Genomic DNA, 24,268 nt, shown 5'->3' with positions numbered 1-24,268 from the left:
ATTGCCGACAGTCTGAGCACTGATGGAGGGATTGTACGTTCCTGGTGTAACTCTGGCAGTTGTTGTTGCCATCCTGTACCTGTCCCGCAGGTGTGATGTTCGGCTGTACCGATCCTGTGCAGGGGTTTTTTAGAGTAGAAAGACCTCTTTAGTGTCCTAAGTTTTCATAACTGTGACCTTAAATGCCTACCATCTGTAAGCTGTTAGTGTCTTAACAACCATTCCACAGGTGCATGGTCATTAATTGTTTATGCTTCACTGAACAAGCATGGGAAACGGTGTTTAAACTCTACAATGAAGATCTGTGAAGTTATTTGTATTTTTACGAATTATCTTTGAAAGACAGGGTCCTGAAAAGGGACGTTTCTTATTTTGCTGACTTTATATATATCATTGTTAGTAAGAATTGTGCTTTGTTGAGTTTGAACCAAATGTGGGTGTTACCCTTTTTGATCTGCTTTAGTGAAAGGTCAGTTTATACCATATGATCAATCCTCCCGAGTCACTAGCCTGTTTTATGTCTTCATGTTAGAATGATGGAAGTAACATTTCCCTATAGCCTGGAGGACATTGAGTATCTATGACACCATGTTTCTAGAATAATTATTATGTCAAGACTTTGCTATCGTTAAGAATATCTGGGTTTGTGTTTTTAAGACCTAAGCTAGAAGAGTACAAGCCCTGGATATAAATACCTATTTAACAGTGAACATATGTTTGTGAATTAAGAATAATAAAACTGTTTTGTGTTTGCGTGCGTGCGTGTGTGTGTGGTTGATGCACCCAATCAATACTTAGGCTAAGCACACTAACCACACACAACACAAGAGTGAATGTGTAAACTACAGTATGAGAATGTGTCAATACTAGGATTGAAGAAACTGTAAATGATATAAATAGACAAATACCTCTCCTTCTCTCCAGTCTCATTGTCTCTCCTGCAGTGCGGCTGTAGTTCCAAAGGAGGATCAGGTTCTGGAGAAGGGCACGGTGCAGAACGGTTGCCATGACGATCACACGACCAATAGCAGCAAGGTTTGCCTCACTTTACTTCACACTAGTAAACGTTTGACCTTTGAACCTGGCCGTAACCTTTACTCATCCCAACCTGACTGCACTTAAATCCAACCCCAGTTCATAAAACCAGGCTTAGTGTTATCATATTGTATTTCTGAAGTATTTATATCGCCATACTATACATGATGGAATGACGTGAACCTAGCCAAACGGAAATGTCTTGATTCATTTGGCTTCACTAACTAAGTCACTAATCACTCTTATCCAAGACCTCTAACACTTCTCACTCTCCTCTTTCTGTTTCAGCACGCACACACACACACACACACACACAGCTTCTCACTAGCCTCTCTCCTCTCAACTCCCCCAGGACACCTCATCTCTCAAATGTCCCTCCCAGGCCCCCTTAGGCTGCAGCCCTAAGGCCCTGAACGGTCTGCTGAGCCCCAGGCTGGAGGAGCCCCTGACCAACAGCCAGACGTCCCTGTGTGAGATGCTCCAGGAGAAGGAGAAGAAGTGGGGTGGAGGGGCCATGGGGATTGACCACTCTGCTCTCATCCCCCTGCGCTCCAAGAACTTCAGAGAGAGGAGCGACGCTCACTTTGTGGATGTTATCAAAGAGGACAGGTGAGGGGATGGATGGATGTTACACAAACTGATCTGGAACCAGGCTTGATGGCTGTGGTGGAGCTTTTTGGGGAGTTGGCAGGACAGCACTAATAGATCTGAGACCAGGCTAAGGGAATCAAAGGATAAGATTCTGAACGCTGAAGGCAGAACTGTTATGTAAGAAGCAGACCCACACGTATCTTTCAGGTGGTATCAATGTCTGTTTTGGTACAGTGTGTCTATTTACAATGTGCTTTATAGAACTAGTCTTACAGAGATTCCCTTCCTTTCCCTAAAATCCCCAGTTGTATAGAAATATGGGTTGGAGGATCTGGATTTCCTGCTTATTCCCCCTGATTCTGGGAATTCTCCAACTGGGATAAAGAAATATATATATATATATACACTGCTCAAAAAAATAAAGGGAACACTTAAACAACACAATGTAACTCCAAGTCAATCACACTTCTGTGAAATCAAACTGTCCACTTAGGAAGCAACACTGATTGACAATAAATTTAACATGCTGTTGTGCAAATGGAATAGACAACAGGTGGAAATTATAGGCAATTAGCAAGACACCCCCAATAAAGGAGTGGTTCTGCAGGTGGTGACCACAGACCATTACTCAGTTCCTATGCTTCCTGGCTGATGTTTTGGTCACTTTTGAATGCTGGCGGTGCTTTCACTCTAGTGGTAGCATGAGACGGAGTCTACAACCCACACAAGTGGCTCGGGTAGTGCAGCTCATCCAGGATGGCACATCAATGCGGTTTGCTGTGTCTGTCAAAGTAGTGTCCAGAGCATGGAGGCGCTACCAGGAGACAGGCCAGTACATCAGGAGCCGTGGAGGAGTCCGTAGGATGTCAACAACCCAGCAGCAGGACCGCTACCTCCGCCTTTGTGCAAGGAGGAGCAGGAGGAGCACTGCCAGAGCCCTGCAAAATGACCTCCAGCAGGCCACAAATGTGCATGTGTCTGCTCAAACGGTCAGAAACAACCTCCATGAGGGTGGTATGAGGGCCCGACGTCCACAGGTGGGAGTTGTGCTTACAGCCCAACACCGTGCAGGACGTTTGGCATTTGCCAGAGAACACCAAGATTGGCAAATTCGCCATTGGCGCCCTGTGCTCTTCACAGATGAAAGCAGGCTCACACTGAGCAAATGTGACAGACGTGACAGAGTCTGGAGAACGTTCTGCTGCCTGCAACATCCTCCAGCATGACCGGCTTGGCGGTGGGTCAGTCATGGTGTGGGGTGGTATTTCTTTGGGGGGCCGCACAGCACTCAATGTGCTCGCCAGAGGTAGCCTGACTGCCATTAGGTACCGAGATGAGATCCTCAGACCCCTTGTGAGACCATATGCTGGTGCGGTTGGCCCTGGGTTCCTCCTAATGCAAGACAATGCTAGACCTCATGTGGCTGGAATGTGTCAGCAGTTCCTGCAAGAGGAAGGCATTGATGCCATGGACTGGCCCGCCCGTTCCCCAAACCTGAATCCAATTGAGCACATCTGGGACAATGTCTCAACATTACATCAAAGTTGGATCAGCCTGTAGTGTGGTTTTCCACTTTAATTTTGAGTGACTCCAAATCCAGACCTCCATGGGTTGATCAATTTGATTTCCATTGATAATTTTTGTGTGATTTTGTTGTCAGCACATTCAACTATGTAAAGAAAAAAGTATTTAATAAGAATATTTCATTCATTCAGATCTAGGATGTGTTATTTTAGTGTTCCCTTTATTTTTTTGAACAGTGTATATCATCTTTTTTTAATGTTTTGAGAAAGTTACTGGAATTTTGCAATCCTATATACAACACACACGCTGCTGTAGTGATCCTTATGCTTCTGCCCACTGAATAAGCCCCTGGGTCATGTTCATTCGGCACCAAATGGAAGAAAACATACATGATATAGTTGATGGACTATCTGGACTTGTCCAGTAAGAAAAGCTCATTTTTATTTTCCATTGCAAAATGTTTGGTGCCTTATGAACACGGACGGCCCTGGTGGTATGATAGGTTGGTGTAACTCTCTCCCCAACAAGTCTGTCTTCTCTATACTGACTGACATCTGTTGATCTGCCCATCTCCCAGTCTGATGAAGGACTACTTTTTCAAGCCTCCCATCAACAAGCTGAGCCACACCTTCCTGGACAGAACCCTGGAGTCTGCCTACAGGACCAGCTACCAGGAAGAGGTGTGTATCCCTCTCTGTCTGTTACTCTGTCTCTCTGTCTGTGTGTGTCTGTCTGTCTCTATCTGTATTCCTCTTCTGTCTTTCTGATGTCCCACTTCCTCTCTGTCTACTAGACTACACCTGGTCTGTCTTTCCTTGTCTGGCTCTCTGTCTCCCTATCCGTTTCACCCTGCCTGTCTAGCTCTTTCTCTCTGTGTGTGTGTGTGTGTGTGTGTGTGTTCTCTGAGTAACCTGTAAGCACTGCACTATGTATGGCCTGTCAGGACTGCGGCAAAGACAGGGAAATCACTGCAGGACATCGATAGGAATGTCCTCTTAGCTTGTGATGCCCTCTGCTGGTACAGTGGGGGAACTGCATGTTCAACTTCAAGTCTGGATAATGTTTCGTTCAGTTTCATACTTATTACTTAATCACAATGAGACAATTTTATTAATGTTTTGTTAAGACTTCCATTCTTCATGCTTCTCTATTCTCCCCCACAACCTTTGCTCTCTCTCTTTTACCCTTTCCAAACCCTCTCGCTCTTTATCTCTTTACACTCTACAACCGGACCCAGGTACCATTCATTGCCATTATTTGTAGTGATCCTTATGCTTCTGCCCACTGAATAAGCCCCTGGGTCATGTTCAACAGCGGCTAACGCTGTGCTGCTCTCAGCCTTGTGTGTCTTTGTGTGTGTGTATGAGGTTGGCTATTGTGACAGCAAATCAATCCATTTCTGTTGAAAAATGACAAAGTATCTATTCCCTCCTGTCCCCAGGTGGAGACCCAGGCAGCGGTACAGACCTTTGCCAGCCCTACCTTCAGCTCTTTCCTGGACATGGTCCTGTGTTGCTCAGTGTTCCTGGCCCTCTCCCTGGCCTGCCTCCTCCGGCCCCTGCTCTCCCTCCCTGGGGCACCCCTGCCTGCCCCGGCCCTCGCCCTGGTTGCCGTGGCCACCCTGCTGGAGGCCCTGGCGCTGGTGCTGTCTATACGGTAAGACGGTTGAGGGAGAGAAGGAGAGGTGGAGAGATGGGGAGGAGGAGAAAAAAAGGGGGAAGAAGTTGGGAGGGATGGAAGGAGGAGGGAGAAGAGGGGAAAGGGGATGGGGAGAGGGATATGAGGAGTGGGTTGGAACTGGGGAGGAGAGGAAGAGGGGAAAGGGGATGGGGAGAGGGATATGAGGAGTGGGTTGGAACTGGGGAGGAGAGGAAGAGGGGAAAGGGGGTGGGGAGAGGGATATGAGGAGTGGGTTGGAACTGGGGAGGAGAGGAAGAGGGGAAAGGGGATGGGGAGAGGGATATGAGGAGTGGGTTGGAACTGGGGAGGAGAGGAAGAGGGGAAAGGGGATGGGGAGAGGGATATGAGGAGTGGGTTGGAACTGGGGAGGAGAGGAAGAGGGGAAAGGGGGTGGGGAGAGGGATATGAGGAGTGGGTTGGAACTGGGGAGGAGAGGAGGAGGGGAAAGGGGATGGGGAGAGGGATATGAGGAGTGGGTTGGAACTGGGGAGGAGAGGAAGAGGGGAAAGGGGATGGGGAGAGGGATATGAGGAGTGGGTTGGAACTGGGGAGGAGAGGAAGAGGGGAAAGGGGGTGGGGAGAGGGATATGAGGAGTGGGTTGGAACTGGGGAGGAGAGGAAGAGGGGGGAAAGGGGGTGGGGAGAGGGATATGAGGAGTGGGTTGGAACTGGGGAGGAGAGGAAGAGGGGGGAAAGGGGGTGGGGAGAGGGATATGAGGAGTGGGTTGGAACTGGGGAGGAGAGGAAGAGGGGAAAGGGGATGGGGAGAGGGATATGAGGAGTGGGTTGGAACTGGGGAGGAGAGGAAGAGGGGAAAGGGGATGGGGAGAGGGATATGAGGAGTGGGTTGGAACTGGGGAGGAGAGGAAGAGGGGAAAGGGGGTGGGGAGAGGGATATGAGGAGTGGGTTGGAACTGGGGAGGAGAGGAGGAGGGGAAAGGGGATGGGGAGAGGGATATGAGGAGTGGGTTGGAACTGGGGAGGAGAGGAAGAGGGGAAAGGGGATGGGGAGAGGGATATGAGGAGTGGGTTGGAACTGGGGAGGAGAGGAAGAGGGGAAAGGGGGTGGGGAGAGGGATATGAGGAGTGGGTTGGAACTGGGGAGGAGAGGAAGAGGGGGGAAAGGGGGTGGGGAGAGGGATATGAGGAGTGGGTTGGAACTGGGGAGGAGAGGAAGAGGGGGAAAGGGGGTGGGGAGAGGGATATGAGGAGTGGGTTGGAACTGGGGAGGAGAGGAAGAGGGGAAAGGGGGTGGGGAGAGGGATATGAGGAGTGGGTTGGAACTGGGGAGGAGAGGAAGAGGGGGGAAAGGGGGTGGGGAGAGGGATATGAGGAGTGGGTTGGAACTGGGGAGGAGAGGAAGAGGGGGGAGAGGGGATAGGGAGAGGGATATGAGGAGTGGGTTGGAACTGGGGAGGAGTGGAAGAGGGGGGAAAGGGGGTGGGGAGAGGGATATGAGGAGTGGGTTGGAACTGGGGAGGAGAGGAAGAGGGGAAAGGGGGTGGGGAGAGGGATATGAGGAGTGGGTTGGAACTGGGGAGGAGAGGAAGAGGGGAAAGGGGATGGGGAGAGGGATATGAGGAGTGGGTTGGAACTGGGGAGGAGAGGAAGAGGGGAAAGGGGATGGGGAGAGGGATATGAGGAGTGGGTTGGAACTGGGGAGGAGAGGAAGAGGGGGAAAGGGGGTGGGGAGAGGGATATGAGGAGTGGGTTGGAACTGGGGAGGAGAGGAAGAGGGGGAAAGGGGGTGGGGAGAGGGATATGAGGAGTGGGTTGGAACTGGGGAGGAGAGGAAGAGGGGAAAGGGGGTGGGGAGAGGGATATGAGGAGTGGGTTGGAACTTGGGAGGAGAGGAAGAGGGGGGAAAGGGGGTGGGGAGAGGGATATGAGGAGTGGGTTGGAACTGGGGAGGAGAGGCAGAGGGGAAAGGGGGTGGGGAGAGGGATATGAGGAGTGGGTTGGAACTGGGGAGGAGTGGAAGAGGGGGGAGAGGGGGTAGGGAGAGGGATATGAGGAGTGGGTTGGAACTGGGGAGGAGAGGAAGAGGGGGATGGTAAAAAAAGGGAGAGAACTAAGTGAGGGGAAGTTTGAAGATGGGGAAAAGGGGAGGCCATTAGCCTGTTTTCAATGGGGTTGTACATGTACTGTCTATCAGCCCTCTCTGAGCAAACCTTCTCTCCCAGGATGGCCTTCTACCTGGACAGCGTGATGAGCTGCACTAGAACCCTGCTGAGGGCCATCTCTGGCTGGGTCCCCCGTCACCTGATAGGGGCCGTGCTGGTGTCCCTGCCCGCTGTGTCCGTCTTCTCACACGTCACCTGTGACATGCACCTCTCCATACAGGTGAGTGTATTCTGTTCATTTGCCCTGGTCATTTCCTCCAGAGTGTGCTAATGCTAACGATGGTTCCTTCCTGTGTCTCTATCTGTGTCTCCCAGTTCACCATGCTCACCTGCTGTGCAGTGATCATTGCCATCATCCAGTACTGTAACTTCTGCCAGCTGAGCTGCTGGATGCGCTCGGCCATGGCCACGGTGGTGGGACTGGTGCTGTTCGCCCTGCTCTTCAGCCCGCCCTGCAGGTCAGACACCTTATAATGGATTCTATTTTTTAAACACATTTATGGCCCTTTTTTGTTGGTCGGAAAGGACCTTAAAGGGGCATCTGCAGTTCAAACAATAACAACACGACACCCTGTCACTGTTTTGGTAAACAACTGAGGAACGGAGCTGGAGAAATGTAACTACACTCAAATTTGTATATTACCCATTTAATCCACTACCAATGCACTCACTGAAGTTCGATAGGATATTGTATACAATATTACCACAATGTCATAATTTAGTATGACTTGTCCTTTGTGCTGACACTGTGTGTAATTCAATTTGTTGTGGACTCGATTAATCTCATCCGACCGTGTCTCGTGTTTTTGTCTCCTCTGTCTTCCAGTTCTGCCAACAGTATGTTATTTTGGTGAGTAGAATGAAGTTATCTATACAACTAAGATTATAAATATATCTCTCACTCTACCTTTCCCTCTCTCTTTTTCTCCATCCCTCCTTCCTTCCTTCTCTCCCTCTCTGCCTACATTTCTCTCCATCTCCACCTCCCTACCTCATTCTCCAACTCTCCATCCTGCCTTTCTCTCCTTCCTTGTTTCTCCACCCTCTCTCCCTCCCTTTCTCTCTCTCCTCCTTTAGGTCTGGCGACGCCACCAACAACAGTAACCGCAGCAGTGTTATACATGGTCAGCCTGAGCCCGCCGCTGACCCCGTGCCCCGCCTCCAGGACCTGCTGGGCCCCGAGGTGGGAGTGGCCTTCTTCCTGCTCCTCCTGCTCGTCTGGTTCCTCAACCGCGAGTTCGAGGTCAGCTACCGCCTCCATTACCACGGCAACGTGGAGGCCGACCAGCACCGCATCAAGATCCAGAACATGAGGGACCAAGCCGATTGGTTGCTTAGGAACATCATTCCCATCCACGTGGCAGAGCAGCTCAAAGTGACTCAGAGTTACTCCAAAAACCATGGTAATGTTGGCGTGATTTTTGCCAGTATCGTTAACTTTAGCGAGTTCTACGAGGAGAGTTACGAGGGCGGCAAGGAGTGCTACCGCGTGCTCAACGAGCTCATCGGTGACTTCGACGAACTGCTTCGCGAGCCGCCCTTCAACAACATCGAGAAGATCAAGACCATTGGCGCCACGTACATGGCGGCGGCTGGGCTGAACGCGCAGCAGTGCGCTGAGACGCCGCACCCTCACGGCCACCTGCGGGCGCTGTTTGACTTCGCACTGGAGATGATGCGCGTGGTGGACGACTTCAACAAGAACATGCTGGGCTTCAAGTTCAAGTTGCGCATCGGTTTCAACCATGGTCCTTTGACTGCAGGGGTGATCGGCACCACTAAGCTGCTCTACGACATCTGGGGCGACACTGTGAACATCGCCAGTCGCATGGACACTACGGGCGTGGAGTGCCGCGTGCAGGTGAGCGAGGAGAGCTACTGCGCCCTCAGTGCCATGGACTACAACTTCGACTACCGCGGCACAGTCAACGTCAAGGGCAAAGGTCAAATGAAGACATTTCTGTTCCCCAAGAGTGCGGACAGCGGCGCCCCCGTGCCTCAGTACCTGCTCTCCGTCTCGCCAGAGATCCGGGTGCAGGTGGACGGGAGTATCGGGCGCTCGCCAACGGATGAGCTCTCTAATATGGTGCCTAGCTCCATCTCTGGTGTACCCAGTACCACCAGTCCCTCGCTCAGCTCTGGGGTGTCCACGGGTCTGCTGCGGCCTGAGAGGGGGGTGGTGGAGGCTGGAGATAGGCCAGACAGTCGGCAACAATACTACTGTAGCCCTACTACTACAGAGACCATCGCAGCCAGACGCTCCTCCTCATCATCCTACGTTGGTCTAGCCTCCCTGCCTATCACTAGTCAAGCTGCAGCTACTTTGAAAGTCAAACAACCAAATCTGTCCATCACTAATAAAGATGAAACTCCTTCAACCAGCGTCCAACAACCAAATCTGCCCGCCACTAATCTAGCTGGAGCTCTTTTGACAGTCCAACAACCAAATCTACCCATCAATTATAAAGGTGAAACTCCTTCAACCAACGTCCAACAACCAAATCTGCCCGCCACTAATCTAGCTGGAGCTCTTTTGACAGTCCAACAACCAAATCCACCCATCAATTATAAAGGTGAAACTCCTTCAACCAACATCCAACAACCAAATCTGCCCACCACTAGTCTAGCTGGAACTCCTACAACAAACGTCCTCCAACAACCAAAACCTGTGGCGCCTGCCTCCCTCCAGTCTCTCTCCCCTCAGAATGCCACAGCAACTGAGTCACGGAAGGAGGTGGAAAAAGAGAAAGAGGAGCAGGACGATGATGACATTATTGGCGAGCTAACGAAACTCTAAGACTGTTATGTCTGCGATAGTTTTTTAGCCTTCAGCCCTTTAAGCACGGCCTTCCTTGCATTCCTGCCAGTTGAAGCTTATTATGGAACAGTCATATGTGACGAGAAGGCATACAGGAGGGAGCACCTAAATGGCTTTAAGAAACCAGTTTCTGGCTCCTCTGTTGTCAATTCTTCTCCAGGTTCGTGCTCATTAGGACACACCTTTGTTAATCTTTTTGCAACTGTATGCGAAAATGAGCGTTTCTTATTGAACAAGTTCAGATACTACGTCTGTTTTCTTCCCGTTCATGCCCACTGAACACGACCGATGTATCTGGTGGCCACAGTAAGAGTGAATAAGAAGATAGGTAAAGTACGATGGGCGCTATTACTGAACTTATGTTGCTATAGAAACCCAGCCTCCTATGATCTACTTGATTCTCACTAACATCTTTAGTCTTTTTTTTGTTGTTGTATGTTTTTGGCTTTTTTTTTCTTCTCGCCTTTGTTTTTTTAATGTCTTGATTAAGTGCCTTTAGCACAAAATAATGTGTAGAACAAGCTGGTCTGGACGAGGAACGAAGAAGAAGCATAAAGACCACTGGGAAAGACTTCTACCAAACTGGGAACCTTATGTACATTCTAAGGCAAAAGCTTGGTTTCTGTCAGTTTGTTATAGTTGTCTTTGGTCTTTGGAGCTATGAAATTGCTTTTATTACTGTAGTTAAGGAGTTTACAAGAATCGGAGCAATAAGAAATACCACAGTGAAGAGTGAATGATGGGTTACAAAGGGAAGCAAGATGGAGTCGTCTTTTCACAGTGAATCACTTTAAATTGTCTAAGAAAAGCACAGGCCTCGCACAATGCTCTCAGACAAACCCACAACAATATCTAGAACATCAGTCGGAAGGCTTGACTGTGTGCTTGTGTCTGTGCGCTACACTACAGTAATAACTGCCATCCACGGCCTCATGCGGAGAGGTGGCTGTAAGTTGTCATTCTGCAACTGATGAAACCGTGGGAAGAAGGTGAGGAGTGTGATTAAGACATAATGAAATCCCTCTGGCTGATGTGGTATCTTTTCTCCTGGCCCTGGTTAAAAGTAAGGACCTCTGTCTTACTAGCCTCAAGCCGTCAACTAGACCTTGGTAATAGTAATTAGGGCTGAATCCTAACTCCCACTTAAGTCTGTTTTAAGTCAAAGTCTTCAATTGACATCAATGCATGACTAAGTGAAAATGTTTAAGTTAGGACTTGACCCTAACTCTTTAACATATCACTAATTAGCTTCAGCTGCACATTAGCTCTGCAAGTCTATAAAGCTAACTTTTAGCACCACAGGTTGGTTCATGTGCCATAACCTCTTCCTAGTCTTTTACAGGAATGCAATCTGTTGTTAGGCTACCGTTGTTGAGGTTTGAAGTGCACCCCTCTAGGTAGGCCTACTAATAGGTCGTTTCTATTGAACGTGCTGGTTTGCTTACAATACAGTTAACAATCTGCTACAATTGTTACATGTGCGTCATGTACATATCATGTGGAATAGGCAAGAGCACAAACAGATCTGGGACCAGGCTAATCTTGAGTAGTCTCTTGTGACAGACCTGAGTTAAGATGTTGAGTGATACAGTTTAACGGAATGGTAGATTGGTATATTGACCTTCAAATAGGACTTGATCTGCTACCCCCCCCCCCCCCCCCCCCCCTTACTCTACCGTCAGGCTATTTAGAAATACATGCAAGGGGGAATGCACCCGATTCCTCTTGTTACAGCATTCCTGCCAAATTAGATCCTGGATAATAAGGGACGTTTCTAACATGTGTCATGTAAACAACATGTACAAATAAACATGTAAAGTGTGCATGTTCAGTGCTACATATTTTCCTATTTGTTTTGTGTGTTTGTTTTGTTGAAGTTGAGATCTTGTTGTTTTCTTTTTATATATATACATGTACTGTATGCATTGTTTTATCAGAACCTTGAGATAATTGAGTATGGTGAACTGTACAGTGCATATCCTTCAACTGCAAGTCTAATCATCCCTGTCACTTTCTCTCTGTTTTAGTGAAAGGGTTTGGGTGCTCCGGGGAAATAACAAAACAAGTACTGGTACTACTAGGTTTCCATCCAGTTGGCGACAGATTTTCATGCGAATATTCTAAAATCTACATAAAGAAAATCTGCGTATTTTTCCACCAGTGGTGTGTTTCCACCAGTGGTGTGTTTCCACCAGTGGTGTGTTTCCACCAGTGGTGTGTTTCCACCAGTGGTGTGTTTCCACCAAACGGACTTGTTGAGGATAAAAATCAGTGCATGATGACAAAGTGCACACAAAATATACTTTTTCACTTAAGTTTTCACGTACCAAATAAAAATCTAAAGTTCAGTGTGTTTCCATTGCATTTTCAACTCTACCAATAGTTTTGTTATAAAAAAAAAACTGTTGGGTAAAATAGCAAATTTGCCTACTCTGGTCTTGGTACATGCGCTCTAACCAACAGCTCACAGATACAGTGCGGATAGGCTCGTCTACATAATGAGATTATTATGGATAAGAGCGAGAAAATGTGTAATTTTCAAATGGCCATTCAAGTGTCGATCAACATGTCACCAGAATCAGACCCTGGAGATTTATTGAAAAGGAGCATCAAGATCACTGTGCACTTTCATCACCCTGTGAAGTTCTTCATAAGTTAGGCCTATTTCATCTGTAGCCTAATAAACTCCTCATCATCGCGTGACTCAAGGTTTACTTCAATATGATTATTATATGAATATTTACCTTTAAAGGCGTTTCCACTGCCATTTCTCGCATAATTAATCAAAAAATGACCAACACAGAAAGATCCCATCCCGTCAAACAAAACAAATGATCTTTTGGTATTTATAAAATTGTACCTAAACTTCCTGTTTCCATCACAGATGTCGTGATTTAAAAAAAATTATACGGTATGACCTTACTCACATAAAAACTGGGGATGGAAACGTCTTATATTATTTGTGACCTCAGACATACTTTGAAACCTCAAAGGTACAATATCAAAGCGTTCTGAATTAGGAGAATAACTTGAAGTAAATGTTCATAGCAAAAGACTCCAAAGCAACATGTTTTAGTTTAGTAAAGATGGAGATACTCAGGATATCCCAGCAATCATTTGGGTTTTAAGTGCATCTTTCAACTTTCAGTACTTAAGTTTCTCTTTTGTAGTGCCATAATTGGTTTTACTACAGGTTCCTTGTGTGTACTGCAAGAGTTTGCTAGTAGTGCCTTTTCAGTCATAGGAAAATCCTCTCTAAATCAACTCTGATATCATTTAATTAAGATTGCCATGTTTTGTTTCTCAAACCTCCTTGAATACACTTTTTTTTTGCTTTTTGACATGTGTACATATTTTTCTCATCCAAGTTCTTTAAAATGTTTATATAAATTTGACATGTGCCTTTTCTACTTCATAACCTGCTGAGCAATTGTTTCCAACATTTAGTATCACTGATATGAGTATGAAACTCAATATTGCAGTTCATTGTCACTTTTTGGTACACAGCTGCCACTGATTTGTTCTGATGTGGATTTAAAAACCAGGAATAACAAAAATGTTGTTTTGCTTTGTTTGACTGGATATTGTTGTACTGTGTAGAATTGCTTGAATCGGGTTAGGCCCATTTTAAGTGCATTAATCTACAAACGGATTGTTTTCAAATTGTCAAATGTATTCTTGCCGATTATGAGCGTGCAACCCTTGTTGTAACCTACCCAAATTGCATTGATTACAATAAAGAGACATATTGGAAACAATCAGTTTAAATAATAAACATCACACAGTGTTATGTTGCTGAATGTCCCAAGGAAGGGGAATCTGCATAATTGAGGTCTGGACACATGAAAGGAAGATAAAACCCAGATATTAGCTACAGCTTATCTTATTGCTTTTGAGAAACTCTGCTTATCAACCTATGGATTCCTGGTGTTTTATCGTGTTGATGCTGGATAAGTAGCGTTCTTTAGAAAGCGAAGGGAAATAAATAGTTGAATTTAAGGCTAACTCTTATAGAGTTGTTGGAGCTCAAATCTTGAGCCCAATTCAGTCCGAACTGTACTGTGATGGCTCTATTTTCATTTCACACTGCAACTGTGGTGAATGTGTTACTGAACCAGCTCAGTTCAGCTCGGTTGGGCTCAGTAGTGTGAAAAAGGAATTGTGTTCCCTACTTCAAAAAAAGCTTAGTTTTTTGTTGTTGTTGTACTAACTTGCCTTCCTGCAAAAAGGACTTCATGAATTGACAATGGGATTGAAACGTTGTGAACTAACAGAATGGCACATTGGGACTTTGATGCCAAATAGAGATGGCATTGATTTGATGTATGTTTGGCCTTATTTCCCCCTCTTTAATTTGCCCGGTCTTGTCGTGCACATTGATGACGGGTTGTTTCTATACTCACTAGTACGATCTGTATGCGGTATGTATACATTTTGCACAAAGCACTCACTCTGTATGTACATATGCATTTTATATGTTGTATTATTTATACAGGTGCCATTGTTGAAGGGTTGAGGAATACATGGAAGGTTAGATAAACGTTAGAACACTGTTACAATTACGCCCAAATGTCATGTTTGCCTGCATGTATAGTATGTGTGTGTACCTACACTACGAATGTTTGTGTACCTGTATGATTGTGGGAGAGGGATGCTCTAACTTACCCCAGTAGGCCTAGGATTGTGTGCTGCCTGAACTTGTCCATTTCTTTCCGCCTCAGTATGTCAAAGTCAATTTACATTTGAGTAATTTAGCAGACACTCTGATCCAGAGCATACATTTTTTTTCCATATTGGTCCCCCATGGGAATCGAACACACAACTTGCCATTGCAAGCACCATGCTCTACCAACTGAGCCACATGGGACACTGACAAGGACCTATAAGGACATTTTCCTGCCACCACTACTTCTATATAGGCCTAGGCGACAGATCTCTCCATCCTAAGGGATCCCATGGTATTCCCCCATGAGTAGCCTGGTCGGTCTCAGATTGGTTTGTGCTGTTGGCAGCTCCTATGGTCAATGTAACAGCAAACAATGACCGGAGGAGTTGGCGAGACAGTGCAAACAGATCTGGGACCAGGCTACATCATCAACACCCTGCAAGGTAAAATCACACTGCTAGATTTCTGTTCATGTTTTCACACCCTGTTTCATATAAGCCTACGTATAGTTGTGGCTGGTAGATCTTTGGCCTCCCCCCCACTGTATGTTATATAGCCTATAGCACGCTGCATTTTTGGAGGGGTCTGCAAATGAAGGTTAAAAAAAAGAAGAATAAAGTGATTTTTTTCCTGAGATTTGTTTGGATGGTTCTGTTTGCATTGCTTGATATTTACCCATTATTACAACTTTTGATGATGCATTTACAATTGACATGTAAACTTATGTTGCTTGGCTCCTTAAATTGATACAAATGTAGTTGACTAGATGAATGGACAAGGGTGAAGTGTCCCAAAATGGTCTTATGAGGGTTGGTGACTTGGTGACGCATAATACACAATGTATATGGGGGGCTGCACAATAATTGCTCACTTGTACATTGTTCTGTAACACTTTAGGTTAGAAAGTGCTTTGACAGCTACTTAATTTTTTGGGTTATTCCACCCCTAGAGGCTTATTGATGTACGTCCACATGACGCACGCCAGGGCATAGGTTTGCGTAGGGCGTGATTGCACAGCCCCTCCCCCCCACAGTCGAGCTAGAAAGAAAAAAACTTTTTGTATCGGAGGAATCAACAGCCGCCATCTTGACGCGGCTCAGAATCAGGATTTTGGGAGAGCATTATTTTTTAGACCGAAACGAGCCATTTAGACCGTGCTCAAACGGCTTTATTCTGCAGAAAATCGAAGGCTTTATTCATTCGGAGAGAATTGTTGAGAAAAAACGAGGATTGGATCAGTTTTTGTCGTCTAGAGAGCCCCTCGTATATTTGATTTCCCCTTCAGAGAGCGCCGCTTCTCCGTATCTCCGTTCCGAGACGATGCATTTATCGAGAGACAGTATCGAGAAAAATACATCGGCGCATACAAAATATTTTTGGAAATTTCTTGTCTTTATTGGAGGCGAAAATTGAATTTAAGGCTGTTCATTTGGACCGGGAAAAGGCGCTTATTTAAAGATGCCCATCTAGGGATTTATGGATAAAGGGACTTGAATCCACACTATATACTTTTTTTGCTACTATTTTAATTTATTTTTCATGAACCGAAATATTTTTTGGCCATAATTATTAACGATAATTATGTGGGTGTTGGGTGTTGGATTATCATGGGGTGATTGTCAGCGGCGAAGCGTGGCGCTGTTGCCTTTATTTTGAATCATTCTACTCGGCTGACTAGTGCAAGCATTTTTCTATCTTGCCAGCTAGTTGGTTAAATAAGAAAGAAGATTGTTGCCATAAAAAAAATCTAGCTGGAAGGAGTCGAATTTCATTTTACATCATTATTTAGTGATCATTCTTACCGATCAGAATGGCTGAGAATTTGCTGGACGTCGGACCTCCCAACGCAAAGCGACCGAAACTCAATTCACCTGCGCTTTCAGCGTCAGATGGTCCAGGTAAGCACCAAGTAGGGCCTATTTGGTCGTCAGTCTATTGATTGAAAAAAATTATGCCTAACAGTGCATGAGTTATTTTAGTGATAATGAAAATGTTACTTTTATGTTTTGTCTGGTGTTGACTGCGCTCGCTCGTGCACAATGTTCCTCACTTGGAACTTTCATATGTCAGCTCTCGAGCTTTTGCAGTCTAGTTGCTCGTGGTATTAAATTGTCACACCCGACTGTCACTGAATCTACAGTCACCCGTCTCTAGTAGCCAATCCCCCGCTGCTCTCTTCTCGACTTGCCCATATACCTTGGTAGTAAAGTCACTCTACTGGCGGTGTTGGTATTGCACCATGTGCTGATGTGTCTGTCGCTCCTTCTCCGTTTACTAGCTACGCCTCTAAAAACTTGTCACCCCTATGTTCCGGATAATGTCATTGTGGTGGAGTGAGTTGGAGCAGCGGTCCGAACGCAGACGAGACTTGTGATATAGCCGCCGCGTCTGTTCAAAAGAAAAGTGCAACCTGTTGAATTTGGTTAATTTCAACACTGATAGACAATTGTTAACCTACCGGTATAGGACTATTGTATGAGCACAGACAACAGAAGTGTCAACATGAACTTGAAGGTAAGTTATAGAAATGCTCATACAGAGTGAAACCGATAGCAATTTCTTGGACGCTGCCCTTGAATAGGGGCCCTGCAGTGAAGTTTATGGACAGGTCTCCTGTGCTCATAAACCTAGCCTCCCAGACAATAACAATAGTCTACCACAGCGCTGCCTTGGTTGGTTTTTATCAGAGAGAGAACATTAAGCCTAAACCTAACCTCAGGGTCTACCACCACACTGTACCCACCCAAATACTCAGGAAACAACAGATGGTGCACCCCCCCTATCCACATTGATGGACCCGCAGTGGAGAAGGTGGAAAGCTTCATGTTCCTTGGCGTACACATCACTGACAAACTGAAATGGACTACCCACACAGACAGTGTGGTGAAGAAGGCGCAACCGAGCCTCTTCAACCTCATCGGGCTGAAGAAATTTGGCTTGGCACCTAAAACCCTCAACTTTTACAGATGCACAATTGGGAGCGTTCTGTTGGGCTGCATCAGCGCCTGGTACAGCATCTGCCCTCCAGGACACCTACAGCACCCGATATCACAGGAAGGCCAAAAATATAATTAAGGACAACAACCACCCGAGCCACTGTCTGTTCACCCCGCTATCATCCAGAAGGCGAGGTCAGTACAGGTGCATCAAATCTGTTTTTCAGTATCTCGTCCCAGCTATCTCAAGGACATCATACTGCTGAACAGCAATCACTAGCACATTAGACGGCTGCTGCCTATAGACATAGACCAGAAAAATGTGTTAACGAAAAATTACAGCGAGTGACTGTGTGACCAGTACCGGTTGTTTCTCTCCTCCCTGCTGCAGCGACCACCACAGCAGTATTTATTGCGCTGTCCGTGTTGCAGAAGCTGCAACATAATTCACAGCGATTTCTGACTGAAAAGTTCTGTTACTGAAATCCCTAATTTGTTTAGTAAAAACATTCCCTCAACCCCTTGCTCTCTTTACAAGACATATTTATTCATCGCATGCACTTGACCAATGGGGCCTGACCTATAGCATATCATTATCACATCAATTAATTGGTTATAACAAACTTGGAACACCGTAACACGATTGAGAGAGAAATGGATGCTGAGGACATGACAAACTCAAAACGGGGTAATGTTTACTGGTTACTCGGGAGGAAAACGGGAAGTCAGATTTGTGGAATAAATGTGACTAGTTGTGGAAAATACTGGAGATGAAGAAAAATTAGGTAAGGGGCAAGCACTGTGCATATTGTGTGTGCCAAACAGGTGCTGTTAGATGACAAAATCATTGTTCCAAATAGTCCGAAAAATAAATAACACAAAATAAATTATAAGCGTACCAGAGAGTCTGTAACGTTGAGCTTTTTTGCCTTAATTTCAGCAAAGACAAAACAATTCGCATTCATTCATGAATGCAATTTCCAAAACAAAAGTTTATTTAGCGTTTATGCAAATTATTCAAGGTTTGATATATTTTATTTTAAAACTAAAATGCTTGATTGCATTTCAAATCATGAATGACTTGTACGAATGAATGATTGATGCAGTTGCCTATAAGTATTGAAATGTACGCCTAAGTTATGGTATAAGACTAAAAAGGATGTTCTCTAACACGCTGACCACACCACTCGTGTCGCGTGAGATGCTAAATTAATGTACACATGTTATTCAATCATTGCACCCACACTGCTCGTGCTCCTCAGCGAGCATATGCATGGCCAGACACTAAAATAGAAGTAGGTTCTATTTGTGAAGCTCAATGCGCTGCAAGTCCGGCCTCTCAAATCTCCTTCTTGGTTTTTGGAAGCATATACCCACGTGCCATCTCCTCATTGGTTTTTAGAAGCGTATACCCACGTGGGTGGTTGAATGATGAACTGACTTCCACACTCCAGTCGGTTCTAGTAATGCCCGGTAAAGTTGGTTGCCAACCGCCATATAAAGTCCAAAGAAGAAAAAGAAGCCTATAGGAAGGAGTAGAGAACTGTAAACCAAATGTGTTTTTCTCGTCATCTGTGGATTCATTGTCGGAGTAGAGGACCTTGTGCATTTCAGGTAAAAAAAAAAACCCAATGTTTATATCCCTGGACAAATTAGATAACAACAGCAAGCTAGCTAGCTAAATTGCCATAAATGTTCAATGCTTTTCGACCTGTCCACAAATTAATATAATTGGTTCAGTTAGTTTTATGTTTTAACCTGCGTGTCCTGTTATCTTCTGGTCTGGGTGAACAAAATCAATGTGTGCGCGATGGGGTGCATCCTGTTTGGTCAGAATGTTAGGCCTATAGCTCAATGGTGTTTATACAAGGCTGCTGTACTAAGCCTACTAATGATAATCCTAGAATTAGTAGGCTATTTAACAAACACTCAAACAGGCAAAAAAAGCAGGATATATATATATATATATATATATATAAAATAAAAAAAACAGGCACAATTAGGCCTATTTTTATATATATATATATGTATTGTGGTATCCAATTGGTAGTCGCTGCAACTCCCATACAGACTCGGGAGAAGCGAAGGTCGAGAGCTGTGCGTCCTCCGAAACCCAACCAAGCCGCGCTGCTTCTTGACACAATGCCCACCCAACCCAGAAGCCAGCCGCACCAATGTGTCGGAAGAATCACCGTACACCTGGCGACCTGGTCAGCATGCACTGTGCCCGGCCCACCACAGGAGTCACTAGAGCGCGATGAGACAAGGATATCCCTACCGGCCAAACCCTCTCTAACCCGGACGACGCTGTGCCAATTGTGCATCGCCCACGGGCCCCCCGGTCACGGCTGGATGCGACAGAGCCTGGACTCAAACCCAGAATCTCTGGTGGGACAGCTAGTACTGCGATGCAGTGCCTTAGACTACCGTGCCACCCGGGAGGCCCTCATTATAGGCCTATTTTAAGTTGGTTTCCGCTCCTCACTTTTCTTAGACAAGGCAAGACCTGTTTTCTCATCTCCAATATGCTGTTTAACTTTGCTTTTTTGCACATAGCAACATGGTCTTGGTGATTGTGCCAATTCGGCAGCACGCTGATGTGTTTCAGAACCGCGGACAGCGATTATTATATCTCCAACGTGGGAGAGAGCGCGATAATGATGCACTACTGTTCTGACTTAATCGTATACCATTTCAGTAGCACATGTCTTGAAATGGACTGTGCCATCCCCACGGCCTCCACAATGGATCAGTCCACTCAATGCGAATCAGACAGCCGTTTTTTTTTGCTACCGCTCGGTTAAATAAATCTTGGGCGACCAACAGCCTAACAATCGACCAGTCTACTAAATGGGGTCAGCCTCATAAATGCACTATATTATGTTGGTTGACTGCTGTAACACAGAATATATTTTTTCATAGAAGTCCCATGATGGTGGTAACTGCCCATTACTGATTATCACCTATTAACCACCATTTATTCACATTACTGTACAATATTTCAGTTGTCTATATTACATTTGTTTATTTGATGATTTTATTATTTCATTCCAAGTCATCTCATCTCTATACAGCTGCTGTTAATGCTGCTGCCTGTCCTGTTGGTAGTGCTGAGCAAAAAAAAAAAAATCAGTTTTTAAACAACTAATTGACTGACGTGTTCAAGCATTATTTTAATTCCATTTAGTTCTGTTTTTTTGTGAACTAATTTCGCACATTGCACAGTTTCTCTAGAGATAAATCAGATCATGCCTGAACTGTGTTATGTAGTAGGGAGTTGTAATTTCCAATAGGCCAATATTCTATGTAGTTTAGTGCATAAAATGTTCTAATTAACTACAATGGCCATAATCCATTGCGCATCTACTTGTCCGGTCTGTGTTTTACACCTGCTATGGAAGAGAGAGAAGAATGCGCAATGGTGAGGTGATATAGAGAACAGCTGTTGCTTCACAAGGTATATCTACGTGAACATACATGATCCACGGGATTGATAGATGGTATTTAGCAGTCATAAAAGTATGCCTGATTTACTTTGAAGAACTACTAAAATAGGGATTTTGACAGTCAGTATAGGCAGCAGCTCTATAGAGATTTTGGAATGAAATAATAAAGTCATCGAATAAACACATGTAATATAGACAACTGAAATATTTTAAATTAATGTAAATAAATTATGGTAAATATTTAATGGGCACTCACTACCATCATGGGACTGATTTATATATATAAAAGTATGCTGACCGATGTCAAAAAGCAGTAATCACTCAGTACTACCTGTTGAAAACTTCAACTCTATTACATTGCACAGTTCAGGCTTGATCTGATTTATCTCTGCAGAAACTGCACATCGAGCTCACAGAAAACCCCAGAAATGTAACCGATGTTGGTCAATTAGTTTAAAAATGGAAAAAATTAACCTACATTTCGGTTCATCTCTCAGCACTACCACACACACCCCTATGCTGCACATCTGTTCTGAAGTGTGTGGAGTGTGTGGTTACACTTGGCTAAATTATATTCTGATAAGTTGAATTGACCCCAATCAGGACTTACTTACACCAGTGTGTCCCCAAATGGTGGGTTTGGGGGGCTTCCTGGGTCAAGCAGTTTATAGAATGTTTTATTGATTTGGTGGCTCCTAAATATGTTTTTATTTTTATTTCACCTTTATTTAACCAGGTAGGCTAGTTGAGAACAAGTTCTCATTTGCTCCTAAATAAATGATTGTCACACTCACAACCCCAAAAAGTTCATGTTCCATTGTATTGTCCGGTAGCTCCAATGAAACGTGGTTAGGCTACCCATGCCTGCCTGGAAGAGAAGTCAGCTTTAAACCCCTGCTACATGTTGAGTTGTTCCCAGGGGTGTGACTGACTGCCTCAGAACCAGCTGCTGGTGTCTGATGTCAAAGCCAAGACTAGAGAGTAGCCTAAATGGAGGCCGGGAGTCATCGGGAGGGCTGCAAAGTTCAGAGGGCAATCTATAACCTTCAGTGCTATCAGATTATCTTGTCGCTGTAAAATGCACTTTAAATAATGTGCCTTAACCTGAGTGCTCTCTGACTTTAGTGAGGGCGCTTTGTTTTTATCCTTGTATTGTATATAGCAATGCCATGTGTACATCCATTGTAGAGTTGTGGTAGTGAATTGCGTTCGGGGTTCATTGTGCAGTCGGTAGTGAATGAATGTTTCCATTGTGCAACTGTAAATTCTCCACTACTATCAAACGTTGGGGGAAAAATGCAAACATCTCAAACTAGGCCAAGTTGGGTATCTTACACACACACACACCCCTCTAATGAACTGCCCAGCTGACACAACCACACACACAAATCCTCTGATAGCCCAGCACTACACTCACTCACCAACTTCTCAGCGATACATGGCATAGTGTGCCACAGACCTGCTTTCCTTTGAAGTTGTGAAGCGGCACGGGGTCCTGAGTACACTGAGAAGATTTAGAGCCACAGATTGCAGATGGCAGCGGAGACAAAATAGGGTTTTGTTTGACTTGAAAAAGCCCAATTCCCAGAAATTCCTCAAGCAGACCTGTGAAAAGAGCAGATTCCTCTCCTCACTCCCACTCAGCCCTGGAGAAAATTAAGCTGGGAGGGTTATGAAGAGAGAGTAGGAGACTGCTCTCTCTTGGAAGTGTTGAAGATGAATAGACAACCTGTATGAATGGATGTGTGAATTTTTGATGGGTGTTGCCTTAGTGTTTTTGACAGGTTTTGACTTCCTGATGAGTTCTAGCCTATCTAGCTAGACTGTGTCCAACACTCTGGATCTTTATTGGTTTAGAAAACTATCAATGCTGAATCGCTTTTTCCTGCTTAGCCACAAATTAAACCATACACCTTCTTTCTCTCAATTTTGAATGTCCCGATTTAACCTATAGCAGTGGTTCTCAACCCTGGTCCTGGGGACCCAAAGGGATGCACATTATTGTTGTTGCCCTCTCACTACACACCTAATTTCAAATCATCAAAGCCTGATGGTGAGTTGATGATTTGAATCGGGTGAGTCGTGCTAGGGCAAAATCAAAAAATGTGCATCCCTATGCGTTCCCCAGGACCAGGGTTGAGAACCACTGGCCTAAAGTAAAATTGATTCACTGCATAAACGCATAGTGTGTGTTGTCATGGGTTTGGCTGGCTCAAGTCATGTTTTTGAGGCCCATTATTACTGTGGTAGACCGCAAACGCACGCTTTGCTCTCCCCCCAGCCCTTCAGAGCATCTTGCAGCCTGTCAGCCAGTGTAGGCGGGACGGCTGTCCCGGGTTTGATGTGAGTGTTAACCTCACTAGGGTATGTGGGACGCTAGCGTACCACCTGGCCAACATCCAGTGAGATTGCAGAGCGCCAAATTAAAATACAGAAATACTCATTATAAAAATTCAGAAAACAAAACATATTTTACATAGTTTAAAGATTAACTTCTTGTGAATCCAACCACGGTGTCAGATTTAAAAAATGCTTTACGGCGAAAGCATACCTTACGATTATTTGCGAGCATAGACCAGTAGACAAATCATTACAAACAGTAACCAGCCAAGCAAAAGAGATACAATTAATCCCTTACCTTTGATCTTCATATGGTTGCACTCAGAAGACATTCATTTACTCAATAAATGTTCCTTTTGTTCGATAGTCTCTTTATATCCAAAAACCTCACTTTTGTTTTCTTAAGTAATACACAGGCTCAAACGCAGTCAAAACATGCAGACAAAAAATCCTAATTGTATCCGTAAAGTTCATAGAAACATGTCAAACGATGTTTATTTTCAATCCTCAGGTTGTTTTTAGCCTAAATGATCTATAATATTTCAACCGGACAATAACGTTGTCAATATAAAAGGTAAACAAGAAATGCACTCTCTTAGGACTCTTTGAGTCCTAAGCCAATGGATACTGTAATGGCATTGAATAGAAAACTACAAAACCAAAATAACTTACTGAATTATGGTTAAGGTTTTCACCTGCCAAATCAGTTCTGTTATACTTTACTTCCAGACACTATTTAAACAGATACCAATGGATACTAAGCCAGTATCCATTGGCTTAGGACTCAAATTGCAGTTCCTGTGCCTTCCACTAGATGTCAAGTCTTTAGAAATTGTTTCAGGCTTGTATTCTGATAAATGAGGGAGTAAGACCATCTAAATCTACCAGTTGTATGCATATCATATCTTCTGGGCCCGAGTAGTAGACCGTTTAATTTGGGCATGCTTTTCATCCAAACTTCCGTATGCTGCCCCCTACTCTAGAGAAGTTAATGTGTGACAGATTATGCCGTGTATGTTTGATCCATGGATGCCAGCCAATGTCTGTTTGTTTTGATCTGTACGCCAGTGGTTGTGTTCACTATGTGTTAATGCCGTCTTGAGAAATTG

The 24,268-nt window shown here is 44.9% G+C and overlaps 2 protein-coding genes across 6 annotated transcripts in view; both read left to right on the top strand.

Moving 5' to 3' along the window:
• Positions 1 to 15,073, top strand: part of adcy9 (adenylate cyclase 9) — a 95,584-nt gene extending 80,511 nt beyond the window's left edge. Inside the window, exons 5-11 of the mRNA XM_031813733.1 lie at positions 901 to 1,035; positions 1,388 to 1,644; positions 3,728 to 3,830; positions 4,592 to 4,806; positions 7,014 to 7,173; positions 7,269 to 7,377; positions 7,937 to 15,073. Of these exons, the coding sequence (XP_031669593.1) occupies positions 901 to 1,035; positions 1,388 to 1,644; positions 3,728 to 3,830; positions 4,592 to 4,806; positions 7,014 to 7,173; positions 7,269 to 7,377; positions 7,937 to 9,750 (2,793 nt within the window). The 3' untranslated portion in view covers positions 9,751 to 15,073. The remainder of the gene's footprint in view (positions 1 to 900; positions 1,036 to 1,387; positions 1,645 to 3,727; positions 3,831 to 4,591; positions 4,807 to 7,013; positions 7,174 to 7,268; positions 7,378 to 7,936) is intronic.
• Positions 15,074 to 15,489: 416 nt separating this feature from the next.
• Positions 15,490 to 24,268, top strand: part of crebbpb (CREB binding lysine acetyltransferase b) — an 80,056-nt gene continuing 71,277 nt past the window's right edge. For 4 of the 5 annotated variants that reach the window (XM_031814222.1, XM_031814221.1, XM_031814219.1 and 1 more), the window contains exon 1: positions 15,490 to 16,335. In XM_031814222.1, coding sequence (XP_031670082.1) covers positions 16,248 to 16,335 — 88 coding nt within the window. In that variant the 5' untranslated portion in view covers positions 15,490 to 16,247. The remainder of the gene's footprint in view (positions 16,336 to 24,268) is intronic. The other variant, XM_031814220.1, reaches the window with a different exon arrangement.

Source organism: Oncorhynchus kisutch, unplaced genomic scaffold, assembly GCF_002021735.2.
Source record: "Oncorhynchus kisutch isolate 150728-3 unplaced genomic scaffold, Okis_V2 Okis06b-Okis10b_hom, whole genome shotgun sequence".
Lineage (NCBI taxonomy): Eukaryota > Metazoa > Chordata > Actinopteri > Salmoniformes > Salmonidae > Oncorhynchus > Oncorhynchus kisutch.
This window is presented reverse-complemented; position numbering and strand designations above follow the sequence as displayed.